This window comes from Cebus imitator, unplaced genomic scaffold (genome assembly GCF_001604975.1).
Source record: "Cebus imitator isolate Cc_AM_T3 unplaced genomic scaffold, Cebus_imitator-1.0 Scaffold181, whole genome shotgun sequence".
Taxonomy (NCBI): Eukaryota; Metazoa; Chordata; class Mammalia; order Primates; family Cebidae; genus Cebus; species Cebus imitator.
In genome coordinates, this window is record NW_016107496.1 from 3,793,845 (window position 1) to 3,807,860 (window position 14,016).

The 14,016-nt window shown below is 43.0% G+C and overlaps 1 protein-coding gene across 1 annotated transcript in view; it reads left to right on the plus strand.

Moving 5' to 3' along the window:
• The window catches only part of ACVR1B (activin A receptor type 1B), a 41,779-nt gene that overhangs the window by 9,605 nt on the left and 18,158 nt on the right, over positions 1 to 14,016 (plus strand). The window contains exons 2-3 of the mRNA XM_017545856.2: positions 10,433 to 10,672; positions 11,509 to 11,757. Of these exons, the coding sequence (XP_017401345.1) occupies positions 10,433 to 10,672; positions 11,509 to 11,757 (489 nt within the window). The remainder of the gene's footprint in view (positions 1 to 10,432; positions 10,673 to 11,508; positions 11,758 to 14,016) is intronic.

The window sequence follows — 14,016 nt, forward strand, 5'->3', positions numbered from 1 at the left end:
AATGTATTTTTTTAAATCTAATTTTGATGATTGTAAAAGGTGAAAATGTAACTTGGGTCTTTTTTTCTTTCAACCAATAGCATGTGATTGCTTTACTGCTGCAAGATTTTTCTATTTAGGCTAGTTAGAACTCTGCTAGTTCAGTATCAGTTCCTACTTATTGCATTCCCACCCCAGAAGAAAGCCAAACAAAGCCAAACATTGCCTCTATTTTGTGAACAGTTTAGTGCCAGACTTTTTTTAACCTGATTCAGGTTTTCATAAACATTTTGGCAGTTGTCTAGATCAGTAGCTATTAACAATTGTCTTTGTTTTTAGAATAACAGTGGAATTCTTAAAAATGAAAATGTAGAAATGTTTATAAAGTGAGTAAAAGCTGAGCAACTTGGGCACAGTCCCTCCTCTTCCCTGAAATTACTAGGCTGAGATCTGTTGAGTGAGGTTTATTGAGCACAGTGCTATTTGCCAGATGCCATGCTAGATACCAGTGAGAAAAAGGTGAAAAGTGAAAACGATGAAAAGTGAAAACTCACTTTGCGAGTTCGGAGATTCATGGACGTGGTGGAGAGTCTAGAGATTCAGGAAGAAGACAGTTTGAAAAACACTGTAGGCTTTTTGTGTTTGTTACTGAGACTATATTGTAAATGTTGTTTTGCAAATAGGGATTTATGGTAGTTTTAAATTGTGGTAAAATATGTATAACGGAAAATGTACTATTTTAATTGTACAATTCTGTAGCGTTAAGTACCTTCATAATGTGCAAACCATCACCACTAATCTATTCTTAATTTTTCTTTATTTTATGTATTTTTTTTTTTTTTGAGACAAAGTCTCGCTCTGTTGCCCAGGCTGGAGTGCAATGGCATGATCTCAGCTCACTGCAACCTCCGCCTCCCAGTTTCAAGTGATTCTCCAGCCTCAGCCTCCTGAGCAGCTAGGATTACAGGCATGTGCCATCATGCCCAGCTGATTTTTTTGTATTTTTAGTAGACACGGGGTTTCACCATGTTGGCCAGGCTGGTCTTGAACTCCTGACCTTAAGTGATCCACCTGCCTTGGCCTCCCAAAGTGCTGAGATTATAGGCGTGAGGCACTGCACCCAGCCAACATTTCATATCATAGAATCTTAATATGTGGCTTCTTTCTTGTAATATAATGTTTTCAAGGTTCATCTATATTATAGCATTTATCAGTAGTTTCTTTTTATGGCTGAATAATATTCCATCATAAATATGCCACATTTTGTTTATCCGTTCATCATTTGATGGACATTTGGGGTGGTTTGTATCTTTTGGCTATTGTGAATAGTACTGTGGAGAATATTCATGTACAAGTGTGTGGTTAAACACTTGTTTCAGTTATTTTGTTTATATGCCTTGGAGTAGAATCGCTGTGTTATAGGGTAATTCTAGGTGTAACTTGTTAAGGAACCATCAAGCTTTTTTCCACAGGAGTTGTACCCTTTTATGTCCCTACTAGCAATATACCAAGCGTTCCAGTTTCTCTAAATCTTCACCAACACTTAACTAAGTTTCTTTTTCATTTTTTTATCGCCTTCCTAGTGGGTATGAAGTAGTATCTCATTGTGGTTTTGCTTTGCATTTGAATTTGCAATATATTAGAGATGATGATGTTGAACATCTTTTTGTGTGCTTGTAGGCCATTTGTGTATTTGGAGAAATGTCTGTTCAGGTCCTTTGTCCAATTTTGTTGATTTTTTTTAAGTTATGTTTTTTTAGAGAAGGAGTCTTGCTCTGTCACCCAGGCTGGAGTATGGTGGTGTGTGTGCATAGCTCATCGCAGCCTTGAATTCCTGGAACTATTTAAGGAAATACACTGAATTTGATCTTGCATATTGGATGAAATTGAGTACAGAGTAAATTTCAAGTACTCTGGAAGGGGGAATACTTCGTCTTTTCTAGACTAAAAATGTGTGTGTGCCAAAATCTGTGTATCTAAAGGTGTTGGGGTTGGCGGAGGGGAGTGTGGCGGTGGAGGGAATGCCTACACAGGACCTGGAAAAGTAGAAGAGGAAAAGTTTCAAAAAAAAAGAATTAACATCACCAAAAGAGACAGCAGGAAGTTCTGTGCCTTGCGAGGGATAGTAAGGATGGTATTCATTAGTTGTTAGTATTCTAGCCAGAAATTTGAGCCTAAATCAGATCAAACCTCTAGATCTAATAGCTTATAGAAAATAAGATATAGTAGCTTCTCTAATAGCTTATAGAAAATAGCTTACAGAGGAGAGAGGAACATATTAAATGACACCTTGGAGAGTCAACCCAAAAAATCCAGACTATGGGAAGCTGCAGAACAAATGGCCTAGATTGTTAAACAGGTAACTTACAAGGAAAAATAATAGCACAACGGGGAAACCTATAGATTAAAAGATATTTAGGAGATCTCTCAGCCAAGTACAGTGAAAGAACATCATTTAGATCTGGATTTTTATTTCATTTTTTTGAGCCAGAGCCTAGCCCTGTTGCCCAGGCTGGAGTGCAGTGGTGGAGTCTCAGCTCACTTCAACTTCAACCTCCTGGGCTCAAGCAGTCCCTCCACCTCAGCCTCCTGAGTAGCTGGGACAACAAGTGCATACCACCACACCCAGCTGATTTTTTTTTTACTTTTTGTAGAAACAGGGTCTCACTATGTTGGCCAGGTCAATCTCGAACTCCTGAGCTCAAGAGATGCTCCCACCTCAGCCTCCCAAAGGGCTGGGATTACAGGTGTGAGCCACCACACCCTTCCTGGATCTAGATTTGAGCCAGCTGTTAAATTTTTCAAGATAATAAAGGATTTTTGAACACTGACTGGATATTTGATGATATTAGGACTATGTCAGTTATTTTAGGTGTAATAATGATATTGTAGGAAACTTCAATGTAAAATATAACTTGCAGAAGATTCCAGTACCAATGACAAAATATTAAAGGCATTTAAAAACATTAAAGGCATTAAAGTTTGGGCGAAACCTGCTAGAGAATCAGTGGCTGGTGCTAGTAGGAATCTCTAGCATTTAAATTGTACATTTAACTGTATAGGCACTTGGCTAAGAGCTTTATGTATGATTATCTTATTCCTCATATCCGCCCTATGAAGTTGATTCTCTTGTTTTCTCCATTTTCTAATTGGACAGCTGAGTCCAGTGAGCACCAGGATTTAAACTTAGGCTGTCTGACCTCAGAGCTGAGGCTGTTAATCACTATGTAATTATATCTCCCTAAAGGTGCTCTCAGTGATAGAGGAGGTAGCAGGGAAACTAAAAGAATTATTTCTGGCCGGGCACAGTGACTCATGCCTGTAATCCCAGCACTTTGGGAGGCTGAGGCGGGTAGATCACCTGAGGTCAGGAGTTCGAGACCAGCTTGGCCAACATGGCAAAACCCCAAATTAGCCGGGCATGATGGCGGGCACCTGTAATCCCAGCAATTTGGGAGACTGAGGCAGGAGAGTCGCTTGAACCCGGGAGGCAGAGGTTGCAGTGAGCCGAAATTGTGCCATTGCACTCCAGCCTGGGCAACAAGAGCAAAACTCTTTCTCAAAAAAAAAAGAAGAAAAAAATTATTTCTTCCATTTGTATTGAGAAGCATGCTGTGGGAACACATAAGCCCAAATTATTTTGAAGTGGACAAGTTGCAGATGTTAAATACCTCTTGAGGTAGTTAAAAGTTTGAAACCAATCTTATATTCATAGTTGGTTTGCAATGAATGTTATTTTATTCTGAAGTTAAGTAGTGATAAATATATGGGATGTTTTAGACCTCATAAGTGGGTCTTTGTGGCAAATTGTATTTCCTTTTTTTTTTTTTTTTTTTTTGAGATGGAAGTTTCACTCTTGTTGCCCAGGCTGGAGTGCAATGGCGCGATCTCGGCTCACCGCAACCTCCGTTTCCTAGGTTCAGGCAATTCTCCTGCCTCAGCCTCCTCAGTAGCTGGGATTACAGGCACGCGCCACCATGCCCAGCTAATTTTTTGTATTTTTAGTAGAGACAGGGTTTCACCATGTTGACCAGGATGGTCTCGATCTCTTGACCTCGTGATCCACCCGCCTCGGCCTCCCAAAGTGCTGGGATTACAGGCTTGAGCTACCGCGCCCGGCAAATTGTATTTCCTAAATGACTGCCACTGTATTTCCCATCCCACATGTTTTTCTTACTGTGTGACTATGACACTCCTTCCAACAGGTGGGGCCTACCCCGTCCCTCCCTTGAATTTAGGTGGAGGCTTGACTGATTTGATCTGTGGTATATGGTGAATGTGATGCTCTGTGGTGTCTAAGGCTAGGCTGTTAGAAGGATACAGTTTCTGCCAGGTTCGCTCCTTTTGGGATCTTGCCTTGGGGAAGGGCAGCTTGTCATGCTGAGGATGCTAAGCTAACCCATACAAAGGGATTACGGGTTGAACATCCCTAATCCAAAATGCTCCAAATTCCAAAATTTTTTGAGCACCAATGTGCTCGAAAGAAATGCTCATTGGAGAATCTTGGATTTCAGATTTTCACATGAGGGATGCCCAGCGAGATGTATATGCAAATATTCTAAAATCCCCCAATATCAGAAGTTTGCAATATTTCTGGTCCCAACATTTTGGATAAAGGATGCTCATCCTGTACTTGGAGAGGACCACATCAAGAATGAAGACCCCCAGCCAACAGCCAGCATCATGAGCCAGATGCAAGTGTGAATAAGCCTTCAGATGATTCCAGCCCCCAGCCTTGGAGTCTTCCACCTGAAGACGCAGACGTTGTGGAGCAGAGACAAGCTGTCCCTGCTGCCCTGCCCGTGTTCCTAGTGCATAGATTAAATGGTTGTTTTAATCTATGCACAAATGGTTGGAAAGAGATTTCCAAGGAGAACCTGGTTGCTATGCTGGTGAGACCTATAATAAAAGTTAGGGCCACTGAACCTAAGAAAACATACTACCCACTAGAGAGAAGGTGGCAGGCAATATAGTTTCTCTAAAGTCCAGGCAAGCTAATAATTTGGAATTTTTTTACAGAGGTAAGTATGCATGTGAATAAAGAGAAAGACTTGGTTTGGACTTTGAAAGACCCTAATAAAGTCTGTAGAGGTAGTTATTTCAAAGTCACAAAGGGATTAAAGGAATTTACAATGTGTATGAAGAACTATCTTAGCCAGTGTAGTGGGGTACACTTATAGTCCTAACTACTGAGGAGGTATAACAGGCTGTAACACACTAAATCCCTGGAGATGAACTGCAGGAAGACATGGTAAGGCTCTTTGGTCAGAAAACCAACAATGCATTTGATACGGGGAGGGTAAGAATGTGTTCAGAGTGATATGAATGATATTTGTAGGGTGCTGAGTCTGATCACATGAAGGTGTTCCTAGTGCGGCCATGGCCCTGTGGCTCTGTGTGCCAGGCGTTGTCAGAAAGAGTGTGGTAGAATGCTGTGTGGTGTTGTGGAGAAAAGATCAGGCTTAGAGCCTAGAGACCTGAGTTGGAGATGGTGCTCCATGGTTTTACTGGTTTACCACTTGTGAGCCCCTTAACTTCTCTGAGGCGTTACTGTCCATCAAGTGGGACAGCTATACCTGCCTCAGCTCCTGAGTTCCTCTGGGAATCACAGGAGAGAATGAATGTGAAAACTCTTGATACAATAACACAGCATAGCCATAAACAGTGTTTTATTATGGGAAACAAGCTGAAAACATCCTACCCAAATGTAAAACTGGTGTCTCTGATCCTGCAGTCGGTTGTGTAGAGTTGTGCTCTTTGTTCTAGCCCAAAGAAACTGGAGGGGGTTGGGATAAGGGCCGGGGAGGAATAATTAAAATAATCATGGTTGTATTAGGCTATTCTTATTACTTTGGCCTGTCTGGTGAATTTCTCATCTGGAAGGAATACTGAGAAGCAGTTTATGATCAGATCATAAAATCACGAAGAGTAAGGGCAGAACTAGAAGGTTGCCCCTTGAAATTTGAGAGAGTCAGGTCTAGTATACCTAAACAGGACAGTGCTTCACAAACAGTACTAAATTTATGAAATTTATTATCCACAGGTAGTAATTAAGTTCAAGTTCGTAATTACTATAGCTTCAAAAAAGTTTTAGGTACACTCCTGGACCTTCACCTGTTAGGACAAACTTGGATGTTGTGTGCTGTGCCTCTTCCCTTTCATGGAGGATGCAATCACACTGCACTCTCCCTGGTGAGGGTCTGAGATGGGATATTGGGCTAAGTGGCTGTGAGTCTGACCCTGTATGGCCGTTTTTGAGAATTCTTAGCTGGGCTATGGCATCACTGAGTGGCCTGTCTTTTCTGAGACCCAGCTGTGTTAGGCACCTCTGTAATACGGAGCTAGACAGTCTGCCCAGGCTGGAACTTGTCAGCCTTACTCAAAACACAGCCTGTCTCATGAATCAAATTTGCATTTACATCCTACCACAAACCACCTTCGAATCATACTTTGGAACCATGTTCAAACCCTGCCAACATGGTTTTGTCTTAAGTTTAGATTTGCCTAACTTGTTAATGACAAAAGTCTATGCTAGTAGGGGTTTTGTTCTGACCACTTCCTAACTTGTTTATGCAAGAAGTGATTTTGTTACTTCTGTGATTTGTTTTTCTGAACTGTGTTATTTCTACTACGTAATTCTTCCGTCTTGGAACAAGGAGAGTTTTAGGTATGTGTTGTTTATATACATGGTGTGTAGAATTTTTAACCCGATGAGTCACTATGAAACAGATTCTAAGAGGCTGTTATCATTAGTCCAGATTTAGCTTATCAAAGAGAATTGAATTTGGTGTGTGTAATTTAATGAACTAAGGTTTACAGTAAATTTAGATGTTTTTATAATTTATCACTTTGTTTCAGTGGAAAATGAATGTTAACAGAAACTAGCCAAAATGTCTATCATTAAAAGATGTTTAGGAAAAGGCAATATAAAAGAAAGCAGAATTGTCCATGTTGGGTCAGTGATCAAACAAAGTAAATTTAAAAACAAAGCTAGATTCAAACATAGCTGGAAAGGATTTTAGAGGTCGTATAGTTCAGTCCCTTCTTTCTGGTTAATCGTGAGAAAAATGAGGTTGAAAGAGGTTAAATGACTTGGTCAAAGCAACTGGTTACCGGTATTGTTGAGGCTTGAATAGCAGTTTCTTACTGAAACTTGCCACTTCCTAATTAGTGGTTAAGGAGACATTTTTACTTGGGTGGTGGTTTTGGCTTTGTTTTTAGGTTTTACATTGAGGGGGGATTGATATTTATTGAATAGCTACTAGTTGTTAAGTACTTTAAAAAGTCTATTAGCTGGGCGTGGTGGCACATGCTTGTAGTTCCAGCTACTCAGGAAGCTGAGACTGGAGGATCCCTTGAGCCTAGGAGTTCAAGTCCAGCTTGGGCAACATAGCTAAACTCTGTCTCTAAAAAATAGAGATACATTACTTCATGTGATTCCTACATAGCCCCGTGAAATACAGTCATGTGCCACATAACAGCATTTTGGTCAATGATGGACCACACTGCTGTATGATGGTAGTCCCATAAGATTATAATGCTGTATTTTTACTTTACCTTTTCTATGTTTAGATACAAATACGATGTTACAATTGCCTACAGTATTCAGTAGTTACATACTGTACAGGTTTGTAGCCTAGAAGCAAGAGGCTGCACCATGTAGACTGTGCCATCTAGGTTTGTGTAAGTACTCGCTGTGAGGTTTACACAGCAACAAAATTGCCTAACGCTGCGTGTCCCGGTTGTTAAGTGACAGATGACTATAATTATTCACAGCCCCACTTTACAGATTAGGAAATGGGTGCAAGAAGGTTAATACCTTGCTCAAGGTCATGTGGTTAATATTAAAGCTGACATTTGAGCCTTTCTGACCTGTTCCTGCTGTAATACCCACTGTGGCTCCTAGTGATGGTAATTGTAACCTTTCAGGGGAATGCGGAGCGGTGGTGGTTATCTTAAAAATATGTCTTCTTCAGACTTCTCACTCTGTAAAATACGTGGTTACTCTACTCAGATATGTGTAGAGTGGCCTTTCTCAGAGGACCCAGAGCACTTAGCAGATGCTTGGCTAATCTTCATACCATCTCTGTAAGATAAATAGTGTTTTCCTGTTGGGCAGTTGAGGCTCAGATAGGCTCAGGGACTCACCCAGCGCCTTATCACAAACCCACATGGCCCAGCCCCCAGTTCCGTTCCATGTCCTGTCTAGCATAGATTTCACCACTTTTGTTCTTTCCTGTCTTACACCAAGATTGTTTAAGTACTTCCCAAAAATAATGAGCCACGTGTGGGTGTGTTCGTTCTCCAGAATGAATCACTGTGAAAGAGGTTGTGAACTAACGAGAGGAGCATAAATATCTGGAAGCAGAAGCTCCTGACTATTCAGTCCCTCTAATTGGTGGGCTATGGAGTGAGCGCTTTTCTGAAAGGCAACTGTGGGTTTGGGTTTGTGTGCCTCACTGTGCTCAGAATAGTCCTCTCTTGAAGTTGTTAGTTTTCCCTTCTTGCTTCCCAAAATAGAACCAATGTTGTTCTCTTTGCTGGACATCACAACACAAATATTGAGAGGTATGCTCTCCACAGGGAACCTCTTTTAAAGTGCCTGAATGTCCCCACTGCCACAAAGGGGAACGAGAGTTAGCTTTCTTGAGTTAACAAGATTCCAGCATGAGTAAAAGAGGTTTGGATCAAGTATTCTGAGAGTTTCGGAAGTAAATGTAAAAGCAGAAAGAATAAGAGGGCGCAAACAAAGGTTTTTGGAAGGAAAAATAAAGAGATTCCTTAGTCTTTTTTTGTATGTCTAAATGGGTTAGAATTCAGGAGACATTTACTTTTAAAATCTCTTTTATGATTTGGATCCTAGTCTAATAGGCATCTACTTTAAACGCTCTGCCTTTAAGAAATAACACTACCCAAACTCTTAAGCAAGAGGCTGCATGTTTTGGAATTGCTCCCAGAAGAAAGGGATCTGATGCAACGTGAGAAAATACAACAGGCCATGAGTGAAGATCTGCACTGTCTACGCTGTCTCTCCACCTGCCAGGGCTGCCTCCTTGGTTTCCTTGGGTGGGACTAGCAAGGAATCGCCTCATTTATAGAAAGCCTGAGGAAGGAGGGGTTGGGCACTGAGATATTTAGAATCTGTCTTTGGATTTGAAAAGCCAAGAGATGCCTTTCAGAATATTGGAGGAAGAGACAAAGATAGACTATTTACAGCTAAATCCGTGAGTTATGACAGGGTAGCTTTTCATGGGACTGCCCATAAGTGTCTCATCTCTAGGGGCCATAGTGTGAATGCATTCCCATTTGTTATCCAGATAGTATTTACTTAGTGTGCAATCTGGGACTCGTGTGGGCCGCACCACCTCCAGCCCCCACTGTGAGAGTGCTTCGTTCAGCACTTCCAAGCCCCAACCTCAGTGTTCTGGTGGGCAAAGCGACACTCCTGCCCATTCCAAGAGGTCAGAGCTAGGTTAGTCTCATGGGAGACAGTGTTGGGGAGAGCCAGCTCCTGTCTGTGCTATTCTTGTTAGTTGAATAAATAAAGGATTTCAGATTTCAGGGCTGCCGAAGAGGCTTTCAGAGGCGCCAAATTCATTTGCAGTAATTTTCTGTCAAATGGGACACACTTATGTATGATACTTACCCAGCAAAACTCATTAATCCCAGAGGTGATTGTGTACAGTGCCTATTTGAAAGAAATTGCATGTGTGTGTCTGTGTGTGTGTGTGCCTGTGCGCATGCATGTGCATGCTGTCCAGGGGCCTTTCAGGATGGGTTAAGTGCACTTTTAATGCATTATCTCACTTAGTCCTCACAATAACTTCACGAGGGAGGCACTCAAGTCCTCCTCTTTGGAGGATATCCTTTTTGCCCCTCGTGAATGAGAGAGGCACCTGACTTGGACTAAAGGCAGGAGGATGATAATAGAGTGGTCAGGGAAAGCTTTTCAAAAGAAGTGACATTTGAGTTGAATTTTGAAGGATTTGTAAGATGAGGCAGGAAAAAAGCATTGCAGCAAAAGAATGTGTGAGAGCATGCATGCTGCAGGAAGCCGTGGGCGTGCTTGGTTCCTGCTGGGGGAGATAGGGCTGGTGATGGCTCCAGGAACCCTAGGTGGCTCTGCATGAAGTGGGGGCAGCCCCACATTCTCCAAAAGGAAGATGCTTTCCTCTTGTCAGGCATCTCAATTTGAAGAAAAGATAGTTCCTCCGTCTCTCACAGGCATAAAGTGGAGCACTTAGAGGATAATAATGGAGCCTCAAAAGCGTTGTTTGTGAGCTAAATAAACAGGTGAAGTTGTGCCCAGTTAAAGATATCTTTTTGGCTCCATCTCCATAAAAACTCGGTTTTGGAACATCAAGTATGCTAAGGGATTATATTCTAAGTTGGGAAAAGGACCTGGAAAAGATCTCACCATTGATGTCAATGTCTGCTCCCCAATTTCCTGCAGCTCTGCTGTGTGCGTGCACCAACTGCCTCCAGGCCAACTACACGTGTGAGACAGATGGGGCCTGCATGGTTTCCATTTTCAACCTGGATGGGATGGAGCACCATGTGCGCACCTGCATCCCCAAAGTGGAGCTGGTCCCTGCTGGGAAGCCCTTCTACTGCCTCAGCTCGGAGGACCTGCGCAACACCCACTGCTGCTACACTGACTACTGCAACAGGATCGACTTGAGGGTGCCCAGTGGTGAGTGCACGCCCTCGTTGGACTAGTCGCTTAGCTTGGGGGGAGGGCACCACGTTGTTTGATTTTTTTTTTTTTTTTTTCCTACTCTTTCCCAATCACTTGATTTGACGATAAAGATGCCTTTTGGATGGATGTTTCCCAAGGTGACACAGGCTGGGGTTTCTCAGAAGTTGCTTTTGTAGATTAGTGGGTGAGGAAGCAGATTTTCAAGTTAGTCCCAGAGGTGCCAGCTGTGTTTTCGGTAGTGGCTGAGCAGCCATAGGCAGCGGTGCAGGATCCTTGGGGATCCCTGCTGGTTCTTCCACTGTGGGACAGATCCGGAAAGAGATGGCCCCAGAGCGGCTCGAAGGGGACTCCTCGGGAGGGTGATGGTCAGATGTGAAGAGGAACCAGAATAGGAAAAGGCCAGTGACCAAAGCTGAGACACACCACATACCACCCTTTTGCAAGTCTACCATTCAGGAAGTATTACTGCGAAGCCCACAGGAGAAGGAGAGAAACTAGAGCAGAGCTTGGAGGAGCTGTGGTGAGTTAAAGAGCATAAACTGGTATCTGTGTAGGGGCCTGAGGTGGGGATAGTACAATGAAGTGGTGGGAGATTACAAAGTGGGTTGTGGGTTTGACTGTGGGAAGGGGTGCCTTAACTAAAGAAGTTGGACATTTGAGAGCATCTAGGCAGACAGACTAGCCCAGGAAGATCAGAGAGATCAAAGGAGGCTGAACACATAGAGAGGGAAAAGGGTCTTTTTCACTCTTCACTTTGAGGGAGGTGTTTTTATTCTTTCTCTTGTTTTTACTCCTCATTCTTTCCCTCTCCTCTCTCGCTTGACAACCAGGTCACCTCAAGGAGCCTGAACACCCATCCATGTGGGGTCCGGTGGAGCTGGTAGGCATCATCGCCGGCCCGGTGTTCCTCCTGTTCCTCATCATCATCATTGTTTTCCTTGTCATTAACTATCATCAGCGTGTCTATCACAACCGCCAGAGACTGGACATGGAAGATCCCTCATGTGAGATGTGCCTCTCCAAAGACAAGACGCTCCAGGATCTTGTCTATGATCTCTCCACCTCAGGGTCTGGCTCAGGTACTGAGTTCTCCAGGGCGTCGTGTCTGTGGCTGGCTTTCATCAGTTTCCTAGCAGGGTAGAGTGCTTATAAAGAAGGCTGGGGGCCTTGCATTTGTTTCTACCAGCATTGAGTCATTTGGTTTCCTAGTTCCCCTTCTTTTGGAGTCTGACGTGTAATAAGATAAGATAATGGGTTCACTGAAACCTTCTCATTCCCTGGGATTCCCAAGGTCTAGTACACAATTATCCACTGCAGAAGCCCTGCCTCTCTAAGTTTTGCAACTGTATGTACATCTATTAAAATTCAGCAGGTTCCACCTGAGCAGTGGAGTGCTCGATTTCAGGGCCCCTTTTGAGAAACAGGAGTGTGCCAGATTCCTGTGAGGTGGTGACAGCTAATCATTGATCTCTGAGCAACCACAAGGGGAGTTTAAGGACATCCAGTAAAGCTTAGAGTTGGGATTTGGTGAATCATTGACTCGTACCAGTTGCCCAAGGGTTTTTGGTGGGGGTTAAAATAAAGGCAGTGTGGGCCTCCGGCATAGCATCAGCACTATTTCCTGTACTACCTGTTATTGACCAAGTCTGTCTCAGATGAGGGAAATGAACCAAACACTGGACCTTGGCCTAAGACGAGAATTTAGGATAAAGGGGCTTGGGGTTGTTCAGGTGTCAAGGTATAGCTCAGCTAGCTATTACATGTGAACATGAAAGCAAAATAATTTTTTTACCTTTTGTTTATTTATTTTGAAACAGAGGCTTGCTCTGTTTCCCAGGCAGGAGTGCAGTGGCGCAGTCTCCGCTCACTGAAACCTCCGCCTGCCAGGTTCAAGCGATTGTCCTGCCTCGGCCTCCCTAGTAGCTGGGATTATAGGCATGCGCCACCATGCCCAGCTAATTTTTGTATTTTTGTTAGAGACGAGGTTTCGCCACGTTGGCCAGGCTGGTCTTGAACTCCTGACCTCCAGTGATCCGCCTGCCTCGCAAAATAATTTTTTTAATGGAGAAAAACCATTATTTTCATGACAGTGGTATTACATTCCTTTTTTTTTTTTTTAACATATGGCCTCACTCAGTTGGAGTGCCATGGTGCAATCACAGCTCACTGCAGCCGCAACCTCCTGGGCTCAAGAGATCCTCCACCTTAGTCTCCTGAGTAGCTGAGACTTTAAGCATGTGCCACTAAGCCTGGTACTTTTTTTAAAAAAAAATTTTGTGGAAGGTCTCACTTTGTTGCCCAGGCTGGTATCAAATTCCCGGCTTCAAGTACATTCTTATAAAAGAAAAAAACATCCTCAAAGATCACTGTTGCCGTTCTAGCTAAAACACAGAGGATCTTATTTGTGGGAACTTTGTGTGTTTTTATGTATGTTTCCTTGACGTAGGACAAGACTATTGTTCTGTGGGGAAATTATGCCGTCAGTCATGCCCAGACATTCCTGCTTGACACAGGAGTACTTTGAGCTGTGACATCTCCTGAATTTCAGTGGCTTTGCTTTTATTAAGCTCTGCAGTAGAGAGCACCAAAATGATGGATATATTTAAAAGCTGCATATTTTTAGAAACAGTAAAAATCTAGGGCTTGTTCCTTGTTGAAAGAGGTAGGACAGTGGTTAGAACCTCCTGGCAGACTATGGGACTTGACTTGCTGCTAGAGGAGGGTAGAGTGGGTTTTCCCAAAGTCTTTTTAAGACCCAGACCAGCTGAAACAAGGGAAGGACCATGGTATTTTAATCTTTTGGAGTAAAATGGTTAATAACTATTTCCCTCTGAGTGGTTTAGTATATTCTTCATTTGGAATGCGCAGAACTTCCAAGGTGATAGGTTTCTAATGATGTGGTTTTCAAAGTAGTAAGTCCGTGCTGCTCATATGACTTTCAATTCATTTAAATAAGTATATGCTGAATACCTTCTGAGTGATATAGTTTTAAACAGATTAAAAAGAGGCTGACCCAGGATTGGATAAGAGAGACAGGAATTGTTGGGAAGAGGCTCACAGAGGAGGGCACGTTTAAAGGAGTCCTGAGGCCTGGGTGGCCACATATATAATCCCAGCACTTTGGGAGACCTCAAGTGGATCACTTGAGGTCAAGAGGTCAAGACCAGCCTGGCCAGTGTGGCCCAACTGTGTCTCTACTAAAATACAAAAATTAGCTGGTGGCTCGCAGCTGCTTAGGAGTCCCAGCTACTTAGGAGGCTGAGGCATAAGAATCACTTCCAACCCCGGGAGGCAGAGGTTGCAGTGAGGATTGCATCACTGCACTCCAGTCTGAGCAA